The sequence below is a fragment of the Monodon monoceros genome, unplaced genomic scaffold (genome assembly GCF_005190385.1).
Source record: "Monodon monoceros isolate NGI ecotype Baffin Bay Population unplaced genomic scaffold, NGI_Narwhal_1 Super_Scaffold_18, whole genome shotgun sequence".
NCBI lineage: Eukaryota > Metazoa > Chordata > Mammalia > Artiodactyla > Monodontidae > Monodon > Monodon monoceros.
Window position 1 is genome coordinate 162,546,474 of NW_021703774.1, and position 27,157 is coordinate 162,573,630.

Below are 27,157 nucleotides of genomic sequence, written 5' to 3' on the forward strand. Positions count from 1 at the left end.
GCCCTCCCTGGGGAAAAGCAGAACAGACTTCCTGTGTGGGCCCCCTCAGCCCTGCCCACGGTAGCCAGAGGACTTGGAGATCTGGACCGACTGAGCAAGACGGGCCCTTATCCATCACGTTGTCCAGTGCTGCCCAAGGTGTGCCCAAGGACCAACAGCATCACCTGGGAACTTGTTAGGAATTCAGATTCCCAGGCCACACCCCAGAATACTTTAGTCAGAATCTTGGGGCGGGGTGGGCCAGCAATCTGTGTTTTAACAAGCCCTTCGGGTGATTCTGATACACGGGCAAGTTATAGAAGCACCTATCATTTTAGAAGTGGGGAAATCGAGGCCAGACAAAGGAAGTAACACAGCCAGGCAGTGGCAGAACCACACTAGAACCCAGATTCCCAGTGTTCTTTCCACCTTAGCCTTTAAGTAGCTCCCTTCTTTTCTTCATTCATTTATCCCTCATTCATGCATTCAGCCTGCCATTCCACTCTCTGGGCTGCGATGGAGAGCAGGCTTTGGGGTCAACCTCCCCTTTCTTCTTCATGATGGGGTTTCCTCAAAACCAGGGGTCTGGGAGTCAGTGTCATGGAAGCATCTGCTGGATCTTTGCCAGCTCAACCTTGGCGTTCTCCAATTCCGGTCCAGACAGAAGTTTGATGTAGGTTGCAGGTGGCCCCCACACCCCAGCTACCTCCTGTCTCCTTTTTCCTCTTTCTTAGCATCCCAGGGTCTCTTCCCATCCTTACTGTCAATTACTTGCTCTTAGGAAAGGCACAAGAGGGCTCCCCAAAAGACTTGTCATCAAATGAAAGGCCTCCCAGAGTGGGGTTTGCTCAGAAGGGACCTGGGCTGGTTCTAGAGCCATTTCTCCACCTCCGTTTTATTGACATTGTGAGCTGAATAATTCCTGTGTCCTGCGCACGGTAGGATGTTTGGCGGCATTCTTGGCTTCCACCTACTAGATGTCAGTAGGATCCCCTCCCGGTGTGACATCTTCAGATATTGCCAGAGGTCCCCTCTGGGTGGAGTTGCTAGATAAAATATAGAATGGCCAGCTAAATATCAATTTCAGATAAACAACAAATAATTTAGTATATGTATGTCTCAAATATTACCATCCTAGATTTTTACTCGCTGAATCTAGTAACTCCACCTCGGGGGCAAAATCTCCCTTCTTGAGAATTACTGGCCCAGATCTATCCCTTGGGGTCTGGTGTGTGTGTGTATGGGGGTGGGGGGCATTAGGTGAAAAGATCTGATGACATAATTAAAGGCCATTACCCTAGGGGGTGAGAACTTTATTGTACTCATCTTTGTATCCCTAAGGAGAAGTAGATTCTCATTAAATATTCTAGCTCATAACAGGTGTGAGAATAGTTTGAACTGTATCAGGTGTCGGACTGGGCATTGGCTACACACTCCCTGCCCTCAGGGAGCCCATGGTCCAGCAAACATAAACTGAAAATGGTGTTTGATTTGACCCACTTAGCATTTTTAGAAGATTTGACTTTGTGGTCAACATTCTAAAATTGGAAGCCACTACATAAAAGTCAGGTTTTCTAGTATCTGTTGAAAAATGTGGTACATCTTCCAAATGCTTGGAACATCTAGCAATCGGGACTGCACTCCCAAGTAGCAAGGCTTGCCTGGAGCTGAGAGATGTGTTCCCCGTTTCCCCTGCAGTCCCCACCACTCCTTATTGCCCCCTACCAGCATCCTTCACCCATTTATGCCTGGTGCCTGTAGGCATTTGGATTTCAAAGCTCTAGTCTGGTGGGGAAGAGCATTAGAATGGAATGTCCTTTTAGGTGATCTGTGTAAAAAAAAAAAAAAAATGGGTGCATTATCCCCATTTTATAGATGAAGAAACTAAGGTTTAGGGAGGTTGAGTGAATTGCTCAGGATCATAACAGCTAGGCTGGGTTGGATCCCAAATCCCATGACTCCAGGGCCTATGCCCTGGCCAGAGATCCCCATGAGAAACAATTCAACTGTAAGGGCAAGGACGTTGTGACACTGGGTACCCAGAGGGGAAGTGGTGACAGGGACGGAAGGCCAGAGCTGCCCACACTCACTCATCTGTGAGAAAGCAAAAGCAAGAGAACGCTGGTTTGAGGGCAGCAGCCCCACAGGAGCTCTGACTGGGACCCAGGGCTGGGCCTTAGACACACAGCTGCCAGGACCACTCAACGTCCAGCTGGGTCAGGGAGCTCAGCCAGGGACAACCGTGAGTAGCTTTTTCTGTTGTCTTATTTTGGGCTTCTTCCTCATTCCATAAAACCTGTGTTCTTACCTTATCCCTTCCCTCCAGGGTTGTAGGAAGCTGGGTGGGACTGCCTGGGGCCAGGGGATTGATGTTGTAGAGGACTCCTGAGGTTTTTGAGGACCAACCCCTGGAAGGTTCAGGGCTGGTGCAGCCCTCACCCTGGGACAGGACAAGAATCAGCTCTCAGCATTCATGTCCGCCAAAGTCAGGACACAAGGTGATGATCACAGCCCGCGGAGAGCCTCGCTGTGTGCCAGGTGCTGCTCTAAGGGCCTTTCATGTTTATTTAATCCTCACGATGGTCTAAACCATTCCCCACTTTACAGATGGGGGCTCAGCCACTTACCTGAAGTCATATGGGCATTAAATGAGAGCTCTGGTCTTGAACTTAGGCATTCTGGCTCCATGGCCCACTCTTCAACCACTAGGCCCTCCTGCCTTACAAGGTACAGGCCTAAACAGCAGATGGTGGGCCAGGAAAAAACCCTAAAAGACTAAGGCTGGAAAAGACCATCTGATGAGTCCCGGCCTTTGTTTTACAGGTGGGGAAACTGAGGCACAGAGAGATGCAGCTTGCCCGGTTGAGGCAGCTCGGTAACGTAGTGTAGTCTAGTCCACACTAGACCCAGGAGGCTAGGGGTCCACTTCCCTGGAGGTTCCACTCAGCGAACAGTAGTGTTGACAAGTGTGTTCTGGGGTCAGTGCCCAGGTGCGAACCCCAGCGCAGCCTCTAGTAGCCCTATGGCCTCAGACAAATCACTCCACTTCTCTCCCACTCAGCTTCCTCTTCTGAGAAATTTAGGCCCGGGACCATCAGTCACAGGCTCGTGGGAGTGTCGACAGGATGATGCCAGCACTAGGATGGGTACCTGTGGCTCAGCAGGTGGCTGAGGTGGAGATTCTGATCTTGACTCCACCTGCTCTGGCCCTGGATTAGAGATGAGGATAAATGAGGCTGCGCGCTGTTTCTCCCTGGAATGGGTGGCATGTAGACACCTTCAGGGCATAAAGACCAGGACTGAGGTGGGGGAGGGGCTGGGGAGGAATCTGGGGATGCCTGGGAGGTGGCACCCGACAACACTGGCCCCAGCTCTGCATCCGCCTTCTGGCTTACCTCGAGATGGCCCCTAACCTGCCCTGGGGCCAAGCATCAATTTCTATCAATGAAGCATGTCCTTTATCCTTTGGCTCGTTAAGGTCAGGTTAAGGTGGGAAAATGGCAGCCCGTCTCAGCTGAGCAGAGCCCTCAGCGCCAGTCTCTTTTCTTCCCTCCTCATCTTGTTGCATCTATTAATCTTACCTCATGCTCTCAGATGTGCATAAAATGTTCTTTAATTCGTTCTTTTTTTTTTTTTTGGCTGCATTGAGTCTTTCTTGTTGCGTGTGGGCTTTCTCTAGTTGCGTTGAGCTGGGCCTACTCTTCGTGTGGTGCGCGGGCTTCTCGTTGCGGTGGCTTCTCTTGTTGCGGAACACGGGCTCTAGGCACGCGGGCTTCAGTAGTTGTGGTGCATGGGTCTAGTTTAGTTGCTCCGTGGCATGTGGGATCTTCCCAGACCAGGGCTCGAATCCGTGTTCCCTGCGTTGGCAGGCGGATTCTTAACCACTGCGCCACCGGGGAAGTCCCTATTCATTCTTATTAAAGCACATTCAATAAGACTCTGAGCCCCCATCCTCCTGAACTGGTCAGTAACTGAACCTCAGTGTGTACGGAGCTTCCCCCGCCCCCACCCCCGCCTTCAAGCATCACACATCAATTCTTAGGGTCACCTGCAGAGCACAGAGTGAGAGAAGCCACCCAGGCTCCTCCTTTGGTGAATGCCCCTTGTCCAAATGGGTTGGATCCTCTGAAGTCCAGCCTGGAGCCCGGATTCTTTGCCAAGGCTCGAATCCCCTGTGTCTTGGGTTCACCCTCAGGGTATGCCACCTGGCAACTTTCCCCAGAGGTCCCACCATCTCCCCAAGGCACTTCCAGGCCAGAGCCCAGGTCCCCAACACTCAAGGACCCACGACCTCTGGTCCCCTCCCTGTGTGGGGCCATCTTTCCTCTCTCCTCGGCTTTCGATCACAGATGCTGGCTCTTCTCTCCCCACCCACCTGGGACACCAGCTTAACCTTCTTAGGTTTTTCACAAAGGAAAGGAAGAAGGGCTGTTTTCCAACAGCTTCTGCTTTCCACCCCACCCCTGTGCAAAGTCTCTGAGCCGGGAGACACCAAGGGCACTCTGAAGGGAGACAGGCTGTCCTACCCTACAGAGGAGGAAAACCAAGGCTCAAAGGCAATGGGTACTCGCTCAAGGTCACATGGCCGACAGAGAGGAGCCAGCGTTGGGTCCTGCTCTGCGGGTTCCAAAGCTTGTGCTGTCAATCACCGAATCCTGTGGAAGACCCAAGTCCCCCTCACCAATTAGTCAGGTGGCCCTGGCTGAGCCACATCACTTTTCTCAACCTCAGTCTCTTCAACTCTAAATATGAAGCTATGGTAGCATTACCTACCTGTCTCAAAGGGGTGCTTGTTTATTTTCTGAAGTTAACATTTACTGAGCTTTCTAGCACCATATGCTGGAGCTCTGCTAGCCCTGAAGACTTACCTCTTTCAATCCTCACAGCAGCCTGTGGGAGAGATGCTGTCACTAACCACATTTAAGAGGTGAGAAACTGAAGCTGACACGGGCTTAAGACCTTGCTCAAGTTCACACAGCTGGTCACATGCAAAGCCAAGACCCAAACCCAGGTCTGTCTGAATCCAGAACCATGGTACATTGTGGTGAGAATCAAACTGGAAAACAGTTGTGGAAAGTGCCTCCTAAGCAGTAAGGTGCAATGCAGGCTCCAGGGTCAGCCCTCTTCCAGCAGAAAAGAACAAGACCATTATTCCCTATTCCCACCATATCCTGGAGAGATAGGGTCCACAGAGCATGGGGTGTGTCCTGCCCCCACCCCCATGCAGCGAAGACCCCAAAGGAAAGAAAATAGCAGACCAGGGCAGATCAGTGGGGTAGGTCAGGTGGGGAGTGTCATTAGACCCAGGCATGGGAAGGAAAGCTGTGGGTATCCCATCCAAATGGGGAGGATGTTTGTGGGACCTCGGGCAGAAGAGACAACATTGGTGGGTTGGGCGTCCTGTGGGTTTTGCTGCTTCTCTTCTCCTCCCCCACCTGCTCCCACCTGCACAGGGGAGGCCCCTGATCTGCTCACCCAGTGAGTCTGAAGCAGCCCCTCCCACCAAAGCCCCCCTGCCTTCCTCTCTGGGGGTTGCGGCCACTCCAGAGTTCCTCTTTGAGAATCACAGCTGCATTCACAGTGTTGCCTCTGTCAGAGTTCAATGAGTCCATCTTTTATGTGTCTCCGTGTATCTGCCTGGATCCTGGGGAATCTGATGGAGCCAAAAGCAGGAGATGGGAGCCTGCTGAGGACCAGGGGGGAGTGAGGTGCTTCATGGACCTTCTCTAAGTTGTCACATAATACTTATTGGACAGATGAGGCCACCAAGGCTCAGACACAGCAGGTAAATGGCAAAGACAAGAGTCAAGCCTGGGTCTGTCTTTCCACTACTTTCCACCAGCTCTTCCCAACAGGGAAGAAGGTGTTCCAGAAGGTTCACATTATTAGAATGTTTTCAGTTTTTGAAAAATTAGTGGATAATTATTTTTCCATTTAAAAGATATTTTTCTCAGGGTGAGAGCTTCTTAAGATACACGGGAATCAGGAATTTCCTGGTGGTCCAGTGGTTAAGACTTGGCACTCTCACTGCCAGGGTCCTGGGCTCGATCCCTGGTTGGGGAACTAAGATCCTGCAAGCCACATGGCGCAGCCAAAAAAAATTTTTTTTAATAAAATAAATGGAAGAATCAAAAGCAGCAGTTAGTGGTGATCAAACAAACAATAACCTCATGACCCCCAACCAGGCTGTTCATCATTTGGCCACTGGAGTGGCTTTGGCTGATGCAAGGTTTTACATTGGTCTTATTCTTAATCTTATGTTGTTTAATTTATACCTTTAATGAACCAATGATTAAAGAAAGGAATCAAAGTGAACTCTGAGGTCGAACACACAAGGAAACAGGAGAAGGATGATGACTCCTCCGTAGATAAGTCTCAAGATTTATCATTTGCATTTATCTGATCAAATTCCTTATATACCTTGTCATAAAAATTCTTGTGAGTTACAAAATGTTAAAAAGAGAAAATAGGGCTTCCCTGGTGATGCAGTGGTTAAGAGTCCACCTGCCGATGCGGGGGACATGGGTTCGTTCCCCGGTCCGGGACGATCCCACGTGCCGCAGAGCGGCTGGGCCCAGGAGCCTGCGCGTCCGGAGCCTGTGCTCCGCAGCGGGAGAGGCCACAACAGTGAGAGGCCCGCATACCGCAAAAAAGAAAAAAAAAAAAGAAAAAGAGAAAATAATATGTACTCTTTCTTTCCCTGTGTTGGGCATAAAGGTAATCTATACCTGCAAGGCATATGCAGAGAGGTGCTTGCAAATAGGGACCTGAGAGCTATTTTATCTTACCATACAACAAACATAACATTCCCTTTTAAAGTACAAATCAGATTTTTAAAAAATTTCTTTATTTATGGCTGTGTTGGGTCTTCATTGCTGCACGTGGGCTTTCTCTAGTTGAGGCGAGCAGGGGCTACCCTTCATTGTGGTGCATGGGCTTCTCATTGTGGTAGCTTCTCTTTGTTGCAGATCACAGACTCTAGGCGCACAGGCTTCAGTAGTTGGGCACGTGGGCTCAGTAGTTGTGGTGCATGGGCTTTGTTGCTCCGCGGCATGTGGAATCTTCCCAGACCAGGGCTCAAACCCACATCCCCTGCATCGGCAGGCGGATTCTTAACCACTGTGCCACCAGGGAAGGCCTACAAATCAGACTTTTAAGCATCAAATGCAAGAATGCAAACCCCCAGCTTATGAAAGTGATCTCACAGGGCTTGCGGGATCTTAGTTCCCCAACCAGCGATTGAACCTGGACCCCTGGCAGTGAGAGCGTTGAGTCCTACCCACTGGACCGCCAGGGGATTCCCCATTTCATTCTATTTTAATGTCTATTTGGTCCCCCCATAAACATCACTTTAAAATTTGTTCAGCAACCATGCATTTTCTTCTGTCATGAATTTAAAGCAAATCAAGCACATATGCCACTGTAAAGTGGGGAGAAGTCAAAATTTGTTTTTATATATTATGCATATAATTTAAATAAAATAAATGTTAGGGAAATTTTGGAAATAATACACTTATTAAAAATAGTACATTTGATTTAGGGGGCTTCCCTGGTGGCACAGTGGTTAAGAACATGCCTACCAATGCAGGGGACACAGGTTGATGCCCTGGTCCGGGAAGATCCCACATGCCACGGAACGACTCAGCCTGTGAGCCGCAACTACTGAGCCCACGCACCTACAGCCCGTGCTCCGCAACGAGAAAAGCCACAGCAACAAGAAGCCCGCGTAATCCAACGCAGAGTAGCCCCCGCTCGCCACAACAAAGACCCAACCCAGCCAAAAATAAATTAATTAATTAATTTAAAAAAATAGTACATTTGACTTAAAAACACTTCCTTTTTCATGGACCATAGAAAATTATGATATAGCCCAAATAATTCTCATGGGGGTTTGTAAAATTATATTTTACTGTGAAATAGTTCCTGAGTCAGGAGAGATGAGAGATGGTCTAGTCCAACCATCTCATTCTATTTTATTTTACTCTTTAAATTTTGGATACGATCCTTAAGTAATCTGGCAGAGAAAATGCACACGAAAACAATAAACATAATAGCTAACGTTTATGAGGATCTGTTAAGTGCCAGCCAGGCACTGTGTTATGTGTCTTCTACCTGCCGCCCGCCCCGTTCTCCCCTCGCAAGCACCCTGAGGGGAGATAATTTCATTGTCCCCATTTTACAGATGAGGACACTGAGGCTCAGGATAGTGAGGTAATTCGCCCAAGAGCCCACAGATTTAATAAGGGGGCAGAATCAGAACTCACAACTGTGACTCAAGCCTGCCTCTTAAACCCCTAACTATTCCCTTCTTATTCTGAGCGGATCCTTACCTGTTCACCACCTCTCTTCACAGAAGCAGGAGATAGAAATCCAGGTTACCCTGCAAGTGGGTATACTGAAGGAGTCAGTATTGCTGGATCTGATCCCAAATCCTAGGCCAGAAATGGTAATGTGCTTTCCTCTTCACGGCCACGGAGGCCAGAAGCCAGCCAGATCCCCAAACACATGTGAATTCATTCTATCACAAAAGCCTATCGTGGAACTTGCATGAGGGTCAGCTCCACAGATGTCTGGCCTCTCCTTATCTGTCCATGGCCTGAGTGCCCACACTAGGTTTCATTTAGCATCAGCCGCGGTCCAGCTGTCCCTGTGACCCTCCAGCCACTCTGTCACACTCACATCTTAGCGGCCTGCAGCCCTACGCCTCAGCCTCTTTACTGATGCCAGTTCCCTCAATTATACAATGGGAGTCATACCACTTCCCTCATTGGCTTGTCGTGTGGAATATATGAGTTAATGTGTAAAGGGCGCAGCATGGAGTCTGGCCCACAGCATACAGTAAGTGCTCATTCAGTGTCACTTTCTGTCTTTGTCGTGAGCACTGGTGTGTTTCAAGAGCTGAGCCTCCAGGGCTCCGCGCATCATCACCCCACCACTCCCGCCTCTGCTCGGGGACCAGCCCAAATTGGAACCGCCACCCCCGCTGCTGCAACCCTAGAAACAACCAGAATCAGGATTAGGGAGGGACCCCACCCTCTGGGATCTGGCCAAGCCAGGAAGAGGCAGAGCAGCCTGAAAGGAAACCACAAGGGATTCAGAATACCCACCATGCGGTTAACCTTTTCCTACTTTTTGCTATACAGAGGAGCCACCATGAAAAGTCCTCAGCATCCATTAATGGCCTCTCTGCCCCCCCTCCCCCTACCCCATTACAACGCTTTGCTTGTCTTACAGAGAGCACTTCATGGGCGGAGGGGGCTGACTAGCCGCTTCTAGGTGTAATTTTAACAGTTTTAACAATGCTCCTAAACCCACCTGCTCCCCCCGCCATGCTTCGCATTGACTCCTGACCAAGCTTCCACCAGCAGCAAGTACCCCCAGGGTGAGGGGAAGCCAGAGACTCTTATCGGGCATTTACACTTTAATGATTGAGTTCCTAAAATTTTCTGTAATAGGTTTTCTTTGAAAGAGGAGGATAGGGACTTCCCTGGTGGCGCAGTGGTTAAGAATCCGCCTGCCAGTGCAGGGTATGCAGGTTTGATCCCTGGTCTGGGAAGATCCCACATGCCGCGGAGCAGCTAAGCCCGTGCGCCACAACTACTGAGCCCGCGTGCTGCAACTACTGAAGCCCACGCACCTAGAGCCCGTGCTCCACAACAAGAGAAGCCACCACAATGAGAAGCCTGCGCATCGCAACAAAGAGTAGCCCCCGCTCGCCTCAACTAGAGAAAGCCTGCTCACATCAACAAAGACCCAACGCAGCCAAAAATAAATAAATTTATTAAAAAAACAAAAAAGAAAGAGGAAGATAGGCCTTTAGTTCCTATTATCAAGATGAAGATAACCAGCACAGAATCAGAGTGAAGCCCTGAATCGTAGAGATGCTCCCTGCAGGGGCAGAACTAAGACACATGTCTTCAGACAGCATGTCAAGGTGCCCATCCTGAGACTCTGAACCCTGGGATCTGCTAAAGCAGGAAAGAGGGAAGCCTATGTACTTACAGTATTTCAAGAACCGCCCCCCCACAAAGGATAGAGGTCCCCAGGAGAAAGCTTCAGGATCTGACTGAGGGTGATGGGCCTGGGCCTGGGTTCAAATTGGGCTTTACCCTCTGTATGACCTTGGGCAAGTCACTTCATTCCCCTGTGCTTCTATCTCCTCGTCTGTAAAAGAGGGACATGAGAATAGCACCACCTTCCCCTCCTCGTTGTGAGGAGTAACTGAGTTTACATGCAAAGCCCAGTGCTTGGCACACAGCAAGCCACTGTCATTAAGGTACAGTCCCCCCTACCCTGCGATCCCCCTCTCGCCCATATATTCAAGGCGGGCAGGTCAGGCTCTAAAAGGCTTTCCCTATGTCCTCTTGCCACAGAAGCTTTGAGAGTCACTTTTGACATGTGAAGCCAGGCGTGCCCTTCCTTCTGATGTATATTCTATCAGTCCGTCTTTTCCCCCATAAATCGAGCAGTTGTGTCTACTTTGAGAATCTTGAAGAAGGTAGCCCTCCCTGAGGATTTTCACAAGTGTCACAGAACTCCTTCAACCAATTCACTGGACAAATATTCCTCGAGCAGCTGCCATGGGCCAGGCAGCGTTCTAGGCCCCTGAGACGCAGCAGGGAACAAAACAGACAATGAACCCCGGATCTCTTGGAGCTGACCTGTCAATGCCCTGGCAGCTAATGGTGGTGCTGGAGGCCCTGGTTAGAGGAAATGGTCCAAGGAGGAAAGGAGGAAAAGGAGACCAGGGAAGAGACTGTTGCCCAGAGTGTGAGAAAGACCCCCGTCCCCCTCCATCCAGGCTGGCCTGCCTTCCATGGATTGGGTCTGGCACCAGCCGTAGCAGAGCAGCCTGGCTTTGGGTTCTGATTCTGCCACCTACAAGCTGTGTGACCCTGGGCAAATCCATTCAGCTGAACCTCACTTTCCTGATCTCTAAGATAGTGAGAATGAAGCATTTCTATCTGCGAGGGCAGTTTGCAGGATAAAGGAGAGAGTGCAGGTAAAATGCCTCCTGTAGTGCCTGCCACAAAGGAAGCACGGGAGACAGTGAAAAATTCATTTTCCTCATACGCTTTAACCACAACGACACATTATAACAGACTGAATGGAGATGCAGATGAGAATCCAGCTGCCTGGCAATAAAGATATCTGCCCCCCAAAATTATTTTCATTAAAAACATGTTATTTCTATTAACATGTAACAGCTTTATTAAATATTGTTTCTAAGTTGTCAGTTTTGGTTTCTACCCAGTAGGTGTTGAAAGATGTAACCTGCAAGGAAAGCCCTTCAGGATCTGGGTAACTTTTGAGATGGTAAAGAGGTGCTGAGCCCACGAAGTTTGAGAACTGCTGCTCCAGGCGCTCTCACTGTTATAGCTCTTTTCCCACCTGACAAATCCCCGCACCCACTCCCCGCCTCTGCCCTGCCCCGGCCCGGCCCAGCCCGCCCCAGTTGTGTGCAGTTAATTGCACAACTCACAAAATGGAAGAACCAGGTTGGAAGGGTTTTGAGATCTCATCTGGTGCAGATGGACATTCTGAGCAGGGGACCGTTCTGCCTGAGTTTCCCAGGCATCAGTTCTACCCAAAATTGGAACTGGAATCCAGACTCCTATCTCCTTGGCCCAGGGCTCTCCTCATGATTGCAGGCTGTCAGGTACTGACTTCTTTACCGCAGCCTGGTTAATAATCCATCAGGCTCCCAGGCATATTGTCAGCTTCCTGTTCACTCAGCTCCAAAAGTCCTGACTGGATGGACTTCCTTGGTGGCGCAGTGGTTGAGAGTCCGCCTGCCGATGCAGGCGACACGGGTTCATGCCCCGGTCTGGGAAGATCCCACATGCCGCGGAGCGGCTGGGCCCGTGGGCCATGGCCGCTGAGCCTGCGCGTCCGGAGCCTGTGCTCTGCAGCGGGAGAGGCCACAACAGTGAGAGGCCCGCGTACCGCAAAACAAAAACAAAACAAAACAAAACCATACAGAAGTCCTGACTGGAAACAGGATCTTCTCCCTCTGCTCACCCCCTCTCTCCTGCCTTCCTCCTTGACCACGCCCCTGCCCTCACACCAGCCCAAAGGCATAGCAGACATGGCATTGTCACTCTCATTTGTTGCCAACTAACAAAGAACTTGAGAAAGTGAGGAGAGGGACTTCCCTGGCAGCCCAGTGGTTAAGACTCTGCGCTTCCACTGCAGAGGGAGCGGGTTCCATCCCCGGTCAGGGAACCAAGAACCTGCATGCCACGTGGCATAGCAAAAAAAAAAAAAAAAAATTTTTTTGAGGAGAAAGCTACAATATGTGTACGTATTATATATACATATATAATCTGCCATCAGTGGCGGGCTAACTGTGTACCAGGCACTATACTGACCATGATGCTATCCCAACTAGTCCTCGTGCTTCACCACCGATGAAATGTGTACTATATGTTATTCCCGTTTTACAGATGAGGAAACTGAGGAAAAGAAGTGAATGAAGTAAGTGACTTTATCCAAGGGCACAAAGCTAATACTTGACTGAGCCAGGACTGGAAATCAGCCTGACTGGCAAATCCATGTGGATCAAGACTTCACCAGGCTGATGGGGACAGGACTAAAATCTATGCCAGCTAATAGTAGCAATGGAGGCATGACTAAGTGAAGAGGAAAAAGACAAAAAGAGAAAAGAGATGTGATTTGACCCTGGGACTAAAGACAAAAGATTGCCTGTGTCTGGTGTCACCTGGGCAGTGTCATGAATTAGATCCTGTCCCTTTATCAACTTGACTTTGTCATAACATAAAGGCTCAAGTCTGGCTTGGCCTGCCACTTGCTGTGAACTGGGGGCAAGTGACTTGCATTCTCTAAACCCATTTGCTCAAGGAATGCTACCTGCTTCATACAATAGCCATGAGCCCTTCCCTGCTGTGCAAACTGTCAAGTATGATCTGAATGTGGGCCTTATGAGTCTATTCTCTGAAAGGGAAGTTGCTAGAGTATAAGGTAGTTGAAAAGAAGAAGAAGATATTTGAAAAGACTCAACAAAACTGTCCTGTGGGCAGATTTCAGGTTTGTTAATTTACCGTGTAATGGCTTGGAGGTAAAGAATGTAAAGCAATAGGATGGGACCCTGGGTCTTCAGAGGAATGAACAAGAGCACAGGTTCCTGACGCCCCCAGCCAGTCTCTTAGCAACCCTGTACCCCAATTTCCTCATTTATGAAATATTGAAAATAATAATATCAGGTTTAAATGAGATACTGAAGAGAAAGTGCTAGTGCAATGCCAAGTGCCCATCACCACTATCCTCCAATCTTCTTTTCAGATGGCAGTATGGAGGCAACAGAGAGTAAGTGACTTCTGCATAGAATTAACCAGTGCCAGAGCCAGGTTCAAACCCTGAGTATCTGCTTCTTAACTTGGGATGCTTTTCTTTCTACTACATTGCACACACGCTCTGTCGTTCAATTAGGCGGCCAAGCTACTGCTTGTTTTAAATAATTATTTCATCTGCACATCAAGAATGCTGGTATTACGGGGAAAATATTTTTGCAACTCAGAAGTAAACTTGTGAACAGTTAAAAAAAAAAAAGAATTCAGGTATTAATTTCCCCAGTTACAGGTGAAGAAACTGAGGCTCAGAGAGCTTGAGTAACTTGCCCCTAGGTCACACAGCCCATCAGTGGCAGAGCTGGGATTTGAACCCTGCAATGCTTCATTCCGAAGATGTGGCATTTAACCTTCGCTACAGTGGAAAGAGGATTCAGGCATCATTTAGCTCAATTCTTCCTGGGAGAGAGGCTGGAGATGATACAGATTAATGAAGAAGGAAGGTCCAGGGAGAATGAGTGTCCAGACAGCAGGTGGTGACCCCACAGACCCCTGGGCAGGAATGATGAATGGTGAGTAGACAGCAGACTTGGGACAAAATCCTTCAGCCCCACAAGGCAGATTCATGGGGACTGGGTTTCTTTGACGACCAATAGACATTTGAGAAAGGAATTGTAGAGGAGACCTCAATGATGATCTTTTGCCCCAATTCTTTAAAATACAAATGCTTTCCTAAAAGGACTGGAGGTGGCCTATGTTATGAATTAGGGCAGTGGAAATAAAAGTGAAGCACTAGAGAGACTTCTCTGGTGGTCCAGTGGCTAAGACTGCACGCTCCCAATGCAAGGGGCCCGTGTTCGATTCCTTGTCAGGGAACTAGACCCCACACGCCGCAACTAAAGAGTCCACATGCCGCAAGCCACAACGAGATCCCGAGTGCCAAAACTAAGATCCGAAACAGCCAAATATATATATATATATATTTAATTTTAAAAAAAGAAAAAGAAAAACACTAGAAACTACTAAAAGGAGCAATAAGTGAATGAGGAACCAACCTTGAATGACCCAGCACTGCTGGCTTGTACTGCATTTAGCTCTGAGCTTCCTGGCAGCTGAGGGAAAAGGAAACACGAAAGTTTGTCTGAAGAAACCTGCTTTTTTCCTAATCGACATTTGTTCATTCATTTATTCAATAAGTTGATTTGAAGATATTTAAGAGCCTACTTTTTGCCAGGCCCTGTGCCCAAGGGCTGGAAATCCAGGAGGAAAGTACTAGAGAAATCAGCTTGGGAAATAACCCCTTTGGCAGCCCTTTGCATCTCTCCTCTAAGGCAATTTCTATACTCGCCTCGCATCGATAACCTTCTCCTGCGACTCATATCACTGGAGAAATTTTAAGTTCCTTCTTCCACATGCTGGCCCACCTCCCCTGCCAAATTCATTTTAGGAATGACTATCCTGGTGCTCTGTTTATAAGGTTAAGGATCCTGGACATTTGCCAACCTTCTAGTTAACTCTCTGCTTTCAACCTGCTGCTTGTGTTCCCGCCTCTTTCCGGAAGTCTGGATCTGTGGACCAGGGACACTATAGTGAGAAGCTCACAGTGAGGCTTAGGGCGCGGGAGGACTGGGACAGATGGACAATGTCTGCCATGACTTGGGAATGGGGAGTGGTGGCTTGGGGGCCATCAAATTGCCTTGCTTATGTGGGCTGAGTTCCATCTCCATAGGGCTGCTTAGCTTAGCTCAGGCCCTTCATCAAAAGATCTCCACCAAGAATCTACTGTGGGCTCTTTTTGGTGTGAGGGCGAGTAGAACACAAAGATGCCACCAATCCTTGACCCAGGTTCTCCAAATTAGAAGCTCACAGTCCAGGGAGCAATATGAAGAAAAGACACAAATAATGGAAGGTAGACAGTGATCCATGCATTAGGACTCAATGAGTTTCATCCTCGTAGACAGGTAAGGAGAAACCAGAGAATGCTTCCTGGAGGAGGTGGCTTTTGATATAGGGCCTGAAAAACTAAATAAGATTTGGGCAAAGGAATATAGCCCACAGCCCAAAACTCCAGAAAACTTTCTTGCAACTGCAACCAAGTGCTACCAAGCACGGAGAGGAGCTAGGGGAAGAAAGATGGAAGGAAGGCCCCATGACACCCTTCCTATGGCTGAACACAGCACCAAGAGCCCTGCTGGGAAGCAAGTCAAGAGCCTCAACTTGGTCTATTACTAATGGATCATTCATGCAGGTCAAACAGGTTTTTTTTGGTTTTGTTTTTTTAATGTGATGGTCTGGACTTCATGGTAGTAAAGCGTCCACTGAGGATGAGTGAAAAGCTTTCTATATGCCTAAGTTCTCAGATGACAGTTGGACAAGACCAGCACAGAATCCTATAAGAATCCTATAAACTAATTCTACTGAGTATGTCCTGCCATTCATTAGACATATACTGTAAGCCACCATTCATTTCATAAATTTCTATCACTTGATTGCACAACAGGGTGATATGGGTAGTATTCCTCCTAGTTTACAGATGAATGAAACAGAGGCTCAGAGAGGTGAAGTAACTTGCCCAAGATCACACAGCCCACAAGGTACAGAGCTGAATTTGAATCCAGGGCTGGTTGAATCCAAGGAGGTTTGGTTGCCAAGCCTGTGACATTGTGATCCAACATTGTGAGTTTCCCAGAGGAGACCTAAGCAACCCACTTGCTTTAAAGATGAGAAAAGAAAGACCCAGACAGGAGAAAGGACCTGCCCAAAGTCACTCAGTGGCAGAACAGGGACTGGAACCCAGGCCTCCCCACTCCCAGTAAGAAATAAATATGTTGGCTCCCGGCCTCCAGTCTCAGCTTCTCACTGCACTTGTAGCGGCCACAATCAAAGGGCCAGCTCCTTCTTACTCACACATGGTCCCCAGTGCCTTTGGGCTTTCAACACAGCAGTACAGAGGGGCCTGCTGTGAACATGGCATGCTTTCACTTCACACTTTCAGTTCAGGTCAGTAAAACCCCCAGGCGCACCTTTTCCTGAGCAGCTTCCCGGCACTCAATGTGCGCTTCGCAGACACTCAGCAGGAGTCAGGGCTCCAGGTCCTGGACACCCACTGCAGCATGGGCATGTTCTCTGGGGAAAGAGTGTCATGTAGTTTGGGGGTCTGGCATTTTTCTTAGGTGGGAAAAGCACTTGGTTGTTTGCTTCTCTTTTAATACTACATTTGTACGATGTCAAGTCACAAAATGTTTTCACATGCATCAGTGGTTCCTAATATTTGAAACTCCACTGACACACTGATTAAAAAAAAAAAAAATGAACCCTTTCCTCCTAACAAACGCACTGACATGAAGTCTTACCTACACTTTGAAAGGAGTGGTACCCCATCACAGCCTCCCCATGGACCTGGTTAAAGAGCCATGGGGGAGATTGCCAGCCAGTTTGGTTCTCCCAAGGAGAATCAGACAGGTCTTGTCATTGTCATTTCACAATGAGAAGAGGGGATCAGAAAGCTGAAGGGACTTGCCCAAAGTCACATGACAAGCCATGCAGAGGTGGAACTGGAACAGTTGTGTAGCACAGCAAGCACTGAGTCTCTCTCTGCGCCGGGCATTCAGACCAGTCCTTGCCCGGGAGGAAGGTTCATCTAGAAGCCAGAAGCTCTGACTCCAAAAGGGATTTCTATCTGCTCAGAGGGAAGGCAGACAGGGAGCTGGGTTTCCTGTTGCTCTGTGCATCCTGTTGTCGGATGTTTTCTTGTTAGGACCTCCATCCAAATGCCTGCATTTCCTGGCCTTACTTAATTTGCACAATAACCATAGGTTGGTGGCCACGCCAGGCCTGGGTGAGGCACAAATACCAGCCACCACCACCCCGGCATCCCTCTTCTAGGCTAGACTCTGCGTGGGGTAAGCCATTCTCTGATGGTGGGGGGCTGTTTTCTAAGGGAAATATGGCAAGAGAGTTGGAGGGGGATGGGACTGGGGCTGCAGGGGTGCAGGAAGGAAGCTTCCAGAAGTGGGAGGGTGGATTTGGGAGCTGAGAAAGGCTTACACTGTCTCTTATTCATGTCCAGGGCTGAGAACTCGGCTAGCTCCATTTCTATCTCACTCTGGGGTGGCCTTGGCAACATTCAGCAAAGGGCATCCATCTCAGGGAAACACTCCTTTTCAGCTTTTTGAAATAGGGTCACTCCTATGCTTACAGCACGAGGGTTTTGATTGTGGTTTGGGGGATGTGTTCCAGCTCTGCTGCTGATTTGTTGGGTGAACTTAGAAAATTACATCCCCACCCTTAGACTGTTTCCTTGATGGTAAAATGACAGAGGTGGATTAGGAGAGAGGTTTTCAATCTGTTCCTTGGAGCCTGAGGGCTCCACAGAGGAATCTGGGCTGCCTGGAAGAGAGGACAATAGGTGACATGAATTCAGATTTTTACTTGATTTATGAATAGGTGTTCCATTGATGGTAAAAATCATTCTGCTGTCTTAAAATTTAAAAAACACTGGATTATAAGAGCTGCCACTTATTAAGCTCATATAATGCTCCAGGCACATTACTGTCAACAACCTCACTAAGCAGGTTGAATTATCCCATTTGAAGATGCTCCTAATAATAACAATAATAAGTACTTCCATATGTTATATTAATTTACTGAAATCCTCACAAAAACCCATTTTACAGATGAGAAATGGGAAAACAGAGGCATTAAGTACCTTGAACAAGGTCACCAGGCTAGGATTTGAACCTACCCTGTGTGCTCCCCTCCCCCTAACACTCTTACTTGGGATCTACACATTGGCAACAGTCGCGTTCCATCCACATGGGTTTCATTCATTAAGCAGTTTTTGTTTGTTTGTTTGTTTTGGCCCCGCTGCGGCTTGTGGGATCTTAGTTCCCCAACCAGGGATCGAACCTGGGCCCTCGGTAGTGAAAACGCAGAGTCCTAACCACTGGAATTCCCCGTTAAGCAGTTTTTTAGCACCGACTAGGTAGCAGGCATTGTGCAAGGCACAGAAGACCCAGAAATAATGAAGGCTCAGTTCCTGACCTTGACGAGCTGTGCATCCTCCTCCAAGTAGTTTAACATCTCTGAGCTTCCATTATCCATGAAATAACAATAACCACAATTCCTATATCAGAGATTGTGTGGATTACTTTAGATTGTGGCTGAAAAAATATTTTGTAGAAGTTAAATTGCATACAAATGTTGGTTGGTGCAGTTATCAACCTGGTTGGAGAAAAGACTAATCAGAACTGGTTATGATGTATACAGAGTAAGTCTAGGAACTTGGTGTGTGACTGCGTGGTCGTGGAAGCTTTCACTGGGCGAAAGACAAGTCCAGAAAAAAGATGAGCCAGGGAGAGGAACCCCTGGGGCAAGGGTGCAAGAAAGCAGAACTATCTGAGGAATGGTGAGGCAACCAGTTGAGCCCAACTGGGGCTGCCTACAGCAGATGCAAAGGAATACTTCTGACCTTGCCTTGCTGTCACCAGACAGTACAGCACGTTGGGGTGGGCTAGCGCTGTCCCATGAGCCCCTTGTCATTTAAAATGTTCTAGTACCCACAATAAAAAATTAAAAAATAGTGGGATAGGGAGGGTTGGAGGGAGACGGAAGAGGGAGGAGATATGGGGATATATGTATATGTAGAGCTGATTCACTTTGTTATAAAGCAGAAACTAACACACCATTGTAAAGCAATTATACCCCAATAAAGATGTTAAAATAAATAAGTAAATAAATAAATAAAAAGAAACGCCCCCCCCCCAAAAGAAACGGGTGAAATAAATGTTTTTATTTAGCCCAATATATCATTTCGACTGGTAATTAATATAAAAACATTACTAATGAGCTATGTTACCTTCTTTTTTCCATACTGTCTTTGAAATCTGGTGTGTATTTTACACTCATGGCATATCTCCGTTCAGACTAACCACATTTATGGTGCAGGTATAGACAGAACTGGAGTTGAACCCCAGTTCTCAACTCTTAAATAACTAGGTCATCCTGAGCAGGTTCCAAATTAAGAACAGTTCAGTGAAGTGTCGAGCTCTCTTCTAAATATATTTTATGTATTAATTCACTTAATCCTTATAACGTGAATTATCTATAATGGTGGGTTACCATCATTATCGCCATTTTATAGATAAGGAAATTGAGTGAGTACAGGGAGCCCAAACAGCTTATCATTCCTAAACCTTCTTCCGCTCTAAAATGAGCATAAGCACACCCACCCTGGAGGTTACTGTGAGGAGAGACTTGAAAATGCAGCGAAGGTCTTCTCACCCAGACACACCAGGAAACCACTGCTCGGGAACCACAGACCTCGCTTGTCCCAACTCCCACTCCCTGATAACCTCTAGCAAGACCAGAAGTAGGGTGAGGAGAGCGAGGCCCTCACCATGGGCACAAAATTTAAATGGGTGCCAAAAAATTATAATAAATTCTGTTTTGAGTGTAAATAAAATATTTACCTTATAAAATGCTGTTGTGAGTTTTAATGACCTACTTTTCCATTTTTCAAAAGTAACTACTTTTTAGTGTTTTAGTGTTTAATGTTTTGAGGGGGGAAAAAAAGCCAGTAAAGAATACAGGGAGGGGCTTCCCTGGTGGCGCAGTGGTTGAGAGTCCGCCTGCCGATGCAGGGGACACGGGTTCGTGTCCCGGTCCGGGAGGATCCCACATGCCGCGGAGCGGCTAGGCCCGTGAGCCATGGCCGCTGAGCCTGCGCGTCCAGAGCCTGTTCTCTGCAACGGGAGAGGCCACAACAGTGAGAGGCCCGCGTACCGCAAAAAAAAAAAAAAAAAAAAGAATACAGGGAAATGTCTACATAGAGGAACACATTTTTTCCCTTTGCCTCAAGCAAGACATTGCTTTCTAGTCTAGTCCGGGGAAAAAACCTGCACTCGCTCCTGCTTCTCTAGTTCCTCTGCCACTGTCCGCGAGTTCTCTTCTCTTTATCTACTCTATAAATCCTCTACATTTTCCTAAGGGACTGGACTTTTGGCTCAATGGTGTGATGTTAACATTTATCCCTGTTGACACATATAGTTCTAGTTCATTTTTACTGTTTCATTTATTTATGTGTATGGATGTACTATAATTTATCTATGCATTTTGCAATTGATGGACTTTTGGTGGTGGTGGTGATGGTGGTTTTCTTTTGCTATTTCAAAAATGTTGATTGTACATGTCTCCTTGGGCACATTTTCAGGAGCGGAATTGGTGCATCTCAGGGCAGTGGCTCATCTTCAACTTCACTAGATTTTGCCAAACTGCTCTCCACAGTGTTTGCCCCAACTTACACCCCCGTCACAGTGCTGACCGTTTGCACTCCACATCCTCTCCAGTACTCGATATTGTCAGATTCATCTTTTTGCTGATCTGGTGGGAGTGAAACTTGCCTTTCTGTGGATGCTATTGAGGTTAAACATCTTTTTAAAGGATTATTGACCATTTCTCTTTCATGCCTGATATTTTTCTTATTTGTAGGTTCTCTCCTTCATCTTAAGTAATCTTGCCTGAGGTTTGTCTGTTTTATGATCTTTTCAAAGAACTAGTTTCGGTCTTTGTCAGGGCTTCTTATTCTCTGTTGTTTTACCATGTCATCAATTTCTGCTCTTATTATTTCTGCCTTCTGCCTTCTTTGTATTTTTGCTGTTGCTCTTTTTCTAATTTCATGAGTTGGATGTTTAGCTCATGAGTCTTTTTTCTTTTCTAATATGAGCACGTAGGCCTATAAATTTCCCTTTCAGTACTACTCAGATGCATCCCACTCATTTTAATATGTTATAATTCTAAGAATTTTCTCATTTCCTTTATGATTTTTTGGTTCAGGAATTATTCAAGAGCTTCAAACCTGTGAAGTTTGTTAGTTACATTTTTTAAGTTCTTGATTTCTAAATAAATTGCACTGTGGTCAGAGAACATGGTTTGTATGTTACAGATAATTTAAAGTTTGTTGCAATTTACTTTTCACCTAAGACAAGACCAGTTTTGGTAAATGTCCACATTTGCTTGTAAACAATGAGTATTCTTTAATTATTGGGTGCTGAGTTCCATATATGACTATTAGATCAAACTTATTAATTGCATGTTCAAATCTTATATATCATATTAATTAGTATATTGTCTGCTTAATTTGTTAACTTCTGAGAGAGGAATGCTAAAAATCACTGACTATTCAATTTCACTTCAATTTCACAAGTATTTGTTGAGTATCTACTATGTACCAAAAACTATTCTAAAGCCTTATATCAGTGAACAAAATAGTCAGTTCCTTGACCTTATGGAACTTAAATTCTAGTGGAACAGATAATAAACAATAAAGATTATGTAGGGTAAATTATATGTTAGAAGGTGATTAGTGATATGGAAAAAATAAAATATAGAGCAGAGTAAGGGGGACCAGATGAGCAGGAGGGTGGGGTGAGCTACAGTTTTAAATACGATGATAGGGTAGATGTCTTTGAAAAGGCAAAATTTGAGCCACAACTTGAAGAAGGTGAGATTGACCCATGCATAGAAAAGAGTGTTCTGGAAGAGGGAACAACTACTGCAAAGGCCCCGTGGGGGGGGCGGGGGGGAGTACCCATTAGTAAGCCAGTGTGGCTAAAGCTAGTTGACCAAGGGAAGCATGGTTAGTAGGGAGGTCAGAGAGTCAATGGGGCCAGAACACACACAGCCTTCTAGGCCACTGTTAGTACTTTAGCTTTTACACTGAATGGAATGGGTGCTGTGTGGGGTTTGGGACAGAGGAGTGACGACATATTTGAAAAGGATCACCTTGGCTGTTGTACTGAAATTAGACAGGCCTGGTTAAAAGCAGGGAGTCAGTTAGGAAGCTATTGTAGTAAACCAAGTAAGAGATTATGCCTGATTTTTAAAATCCTAAATTAGATCAATACCTTTACTCACTTCCTAAATAAAGCTTCAACTCTATTCATCTCTCTTGCCTTGTGTTACTGTCATTCACAATTTTACTTCCACTTTGTTTTTATACCCTCCAAATCAGTCTCAGTCATCATTATTATTGTTGCTTTATATGTATTTTTTTATTTACTCATACATTTATCAATTTATTTGTTCACAATTCCTGCTTGCCTTTCTGTTCTTCCCTCTGTGAAGAATTTCCTTCTTCTAATGGCATATGCTTTAGACTTCCTTCAGTGAGAGTCTGTTAGTGGACAATTCTACTTGTATTTCTTTATTTTGAGTGATAGTGTAGCTTTTTTCCCTCTATCTTCTGGCTATTATTACTGTTATTGGAAAATCTGCTTTTAAATTTATTTGTGATTCCTTTGCCTTTTCTCTCTGATTGTTTTAAATTTTTTCTTTGTCTTTGGTATTCTGAAGTTGTATTATGCTATATGTGAATGTGGAATTCTTTTTCTGTTTGGTTTTTGCTGGTTGGTTGGTTTTGTTTTTGGCCCTGCTGTGTGGCTTGTGGGATCTTTGCTCCCCGACCAGGCATCGAACTCCGGCCCTGGCAGTGCAAGCGCCAAGTCCTAACCACTGGACAACCAGGGAATTCCCATTGGTTTGTTTTTAAAATTCTGTTCAACACACGACTATATATAAAATAGATAAATAACAAAGTCCTACTGTATAGCACAGGGAACTATATTCAGTATCTTGTAATAACCTATAATGGAAAAGAATCTGAAAAAGTATATATATATATATAAACTGAATCACTTTGCTGTACACCTGAAACTAACACAACGTTGTAAGTCAACTATACTTCAGTTTAAAAAAAAAATTATGCTCGAAGTTCACTGTGATTTCTGAATCTGAAGAGTCATGTCCAGGAGAATTCTGGGCAATTTTCCACTAGCACCTCTTTGAATATGGCCTCCTCAATGCCCACCACCAATTTTATTCTTCCCTTCTGAAACTCCAGTCAGATATATTTTAAACCTTCTCTTTCAATTCTTCCTGTCTCTTAACCTCTCTTTCATATTTCCCATCTCTCTATCTCCTTGTGCTGCATTTTGAGAAGTTTCTTCAGATCCACCTTCTAGATCAAAGCTTTTCAGCTATTCTCTTCTGCTCTTTAACCTACCCTTAAGGGTTACTGTTTTCAATGACTTCATTTTTCACTTCCAGAAACTCTACTTGATTCTTTTTCAATTCTGCCTAGTCTCTCATTAGGTAATCATGGTTTTGATACCTTATTGTTTAATCATATTAAACATATTTGGACTTCCCTGGTGGTCCAGTGGTTAAGGCCCCGTGCTTCCAATGCAGGGGGGGGTGTGGGTTCAATCCCTGGTCAGAACTAAGATTCCACATGCCGTGCAGCCAAAACAAAAAAACAAACAAAAGCTTATAAACATATTCTATAACATAAACCCAAGAATTGTATGAATTCTTGGAAGTCTAATTCTACTGTCTGACATTTCTGCTAACTCTTGTTCATGTTTCCTTGTGCATTTTGTAAGTTTGCATTGTGAGCTCAAATTCCATGGGCCTTTATATGTGGAAATCTTGTGTGACCTGGATACGAGAGTATATCCCTCTAGAGAAACTCAGAGTTTGCTTTCTAATAATGTCCCATACAATATTTGGGTGCCCTGTTTGTTTTTCTCAATATTTAGGACATTCTTATACTAAGAATGATTCATTACCTGACATTCAAATTTATCTGGACTCCTATAGTTTATCTGGCAAATCTACTGGTGTGAAACCCAAGTCTTGTCTCCCATCCCTAAACAGTTGTTAAAACTTCAGCATCTTACTTACCAAAACTGGCAAACAAAACAAAATAAAACATCAATGCAAAAAACCCTCCACCAGATCACTCTGGATTCCATTTCTTCTTGGTTTTGATTTCCTCTCGGTTTTTGACCCTTGGAGATTTCCTTACTTTCAAAGGGAAGTCTTAGATGTAGTTTTCCGGTTTTTTAAAAAAGACCAAAAAAGGCAGGTCACTTTTATTTTATTTCTTATTTTATTTTATTGAGGTATAATTGACATGTAACATTATACTAGTTTCAGGTATACAACATAATGATTTGATATTTGTATACACTGTGAAATGATCACCACAGTAAGTCATTAACATTCGTTACCACACATAGCTGCAAATTTATTTTCTTATGATGAGAACTTTTAAGATCTATTCTCTTAGCAACTTTCAAATACAGTATTAGTCACCATGTTGTACGTACATTCCCAAGACTTACTTATTTTATAATTGGAAGCTTGTACCTTTGACTACCTTTACCCATTTCACCCCCCGACCCCAACCCCTGCATCTGGCAACCACAAAGCTCTTCTCTGTATCTATGAATTAGTTGTTTTTGTTTTTCAGTTCCACATGTAAGTGAGATCATATGGTTTGCAGGTCACTTCTGCTTCTTGAGTTCCCACATGCCTCTCCTAAGGCAACCAGTACAGACCTAGCACCCCACTAGGATGAAGAAAGGGTAAAATAGAGAGAAACCAATATAAATCACTGTTTCAACATATGATCCATCACACAAGTAAAGTGTTTGGTTAGAGTCGGTGATTGTATGAGGTCATTATTGCACTGATTGAAAAAGAACTCATTTCTTCTTCTCATTGTACTACAGCAAAGGCTTCTTGGTAAGCCCGGCAGAAGCCGAGGGACCCAACCCATGGAGATATGCTGGAAGATACAGGCAGCCAATGGCTCCACTGATGGCTTGGATTTCAACCCCATGAAGGATTACATGATCCTGAGCAGTTCCCAAAAGATAGCTATCGCGGTGCTGTGCACCTCTCTGGGCATACTAAGCGCCCTGGAGAATCTGGTGGTGCTCTACCTGATCCTGTCCTCACACCAGCTCCGCAGGAAGCCCTCGTACCTGTTCATTGGCAGCTTGGCTGGGGCTGACTTTCTGGCCAGTGTGGTCTTTGCCTTCAACTTTGTAAATTTCCACGTCTTCCATGGCGTTGATTCCAAAGCTGTCTTCCTGCTGAAGATTGGCAGCGTGACTATGACCTTCACGGCCTCTGTAGGCAGCCTGCTGCTGACTGCCATTGACCGCTACCTCTGTCTGCGCTACCCACCTACATACAAAGCCCTACTCACCCGTGGGAGGGCACTGGTGACCCTGGGCATCATGTGGGTCCTCTCAGCATTGGTTTCCTCTCTGCCTCTCATGGGATGGACTTGCTGTCCCAGGCCCTGCTCTGAGCTCTTCCCCCTGATTCCCAATGACTACCTGCTGAGCTGGCTCCTGTTCATTGCTGTCCTCTTCTCTGGCGTCATCTATACCTACGCACGTGTCCTCTGGAAGGCCCGTCAGCACGCAGCCAGCTTGGCTGAGCACCGGGACAGGCAAGTGCTCGGAATGACCCGGATGAGGCTGGATGTGTGGTTGGCCAAGACCTTGGGGGTGCTGCTGGCTGTGCTCTTCATATGCTGGGTCCCGGTACTGACCCTCATGGTCTACAGCCTGGCCACCACTCTAAGCAAACAGGTCAAGAAGGTCTTTGCCTTCTGCTCCTTGCTCTGCCTTGTCAACTCCATGGTCAACCCCATCATCTACGCCCTGCGGAGTGGGGAGATCCGCTCCTCTGCCCACCACCGCTTGGCCCACTGGAAGAAGTGCCTGAGGGGCCTCGGGCCTGAAGGAAAAGAAGAGTTCCCGAGGTCCTCAGTCACTGAGACAGAGGCTGATGTGATGTGAAAATCACCCCAGGGCCAGATTCCAGAGAGCTGTACTGCTCTAATCACTAACGAGGTCACTTTCACAATTTTAAATAAGCCAAGTCAGAAATCATTTCAATCCCTGGAGGAGAGTGTCTTTGATCCTCTCATCTTACTTGAACCAGCCCCAAAGGCCTGGACACTTACCCCTTTTCACTGAGTGTTGGCACTGACCCCTGGAGGGCAACCTGGCCACGCCTGTCTGCACACAGTCTGTTGGGTAGCCAGGCCCTGTGAGGGGCGGCAAGGTGGGCAGGAGGCAGGAGGCCTGGGACAGGCTCATTGCAGGTCAGGACAACCTTCCCAACAAGATGGCTTAGTGCCTGCATTCTCTAGAGACCACGGGAGCCAAGCGGAGCCTTCAGGCTCAGCAGTAAAGGGCCTGGAGGAAATCTGGGAAGAATGGATCACTCTCCTGGGATCTCAGGATGGCTGGCTAGCCCTTCTTCCTGTTTAATTGTTGGGTCCACCTTGGTTCTAGAGCTATGAAAGGCCCTACCTGCAGGTCACCCTTTCCCACAGAGGACCAAGAACTGCAATGCAATGAGGACCTAGGATGTTGATCCACCTCTTGCAGAGATAACTGACAAGCCTCCAGTTCAGGGCATCTTATCATTATGACACCGGCCCTCTCTGACACCCTGATAATCCCCACTCACAACCACTGTGTCCTCCTAGGTATGTGGGGAATACAGAGGAGACTGGGATCGCTTGAGATGCAGATTGGTTTTGTGAAGACCTATTTGATGGTACCACTGGAAGCAGGCAGTGTCCCAGGCTAACCCAACTCCAAAAAAGAGGAAGATACTCACAGCGATTTTATAAATCCCCGAATTGTTCCCTGTCATCCCTCAATTCAGCCCCTTTGTCTCCTCCACCCTCATGCCCTATAATGAATAATAAACAGAGCAAGTGGGAGGAGGGGGAAATTCCCTTACTATGTGCCAGGTGTGGTTCTGACATCCCACAGTCCATCATCTCCAGCAAGGATTCAGCCCCATACTTTTGGAGATCCCAGGACACCCATATCTTACATATCAGGGAGGCTAGGTTCCTACCAAAGGGGCTTAAAGCAGTAGGCAAGAGAAACTGTTGATGGTGTGGAGGACTGCAGAGGAATCCTAACGCAATTATTTGGAGCTACAGATGGAATAAAAGGAAAGATATTGATTAAACGCGTCTTCATTTAATACTT

The 27,157-nt window shown here is 46.5% G+C and overlaps 1 protein-coding gene across 2 annotated transcripts; it reads left to right on the top strand.

The window, feature by feature from the left end:
* The first annotated feature begins 2,079 nt into the window (after positions 1-2,079).
* CNR2 (cannabinoid receptor 2) lies at positions 2,080-27,157 on the top strand. 2 transcript variants are annotated; one of them, XM_029229083.1, is made up of 2 exons: positions 2,080-2,221; positions 24,860-27,157. In XM_029229083.1, exon 2 carries the CDS (start codon positions 24,905-24,907, stop codon positions 25,940-25,942), a length of 1,038 nt encoding a protein of 345 aa, XP_029084916.1. In that variant the 5' UTR covers positions 2,080-2,221; positions 24,860-24,904; the 3' UTR covers positions 25,943-27,157. The 2 variants fall into 2 exon arrangements, with proteins under 2 accessions (XP_029084916.1, XP_029084915.1); XM_029229082.1 differs by lacking the exon at positions 2,080-2,221 and adding an exon at positions 11,925-13,858.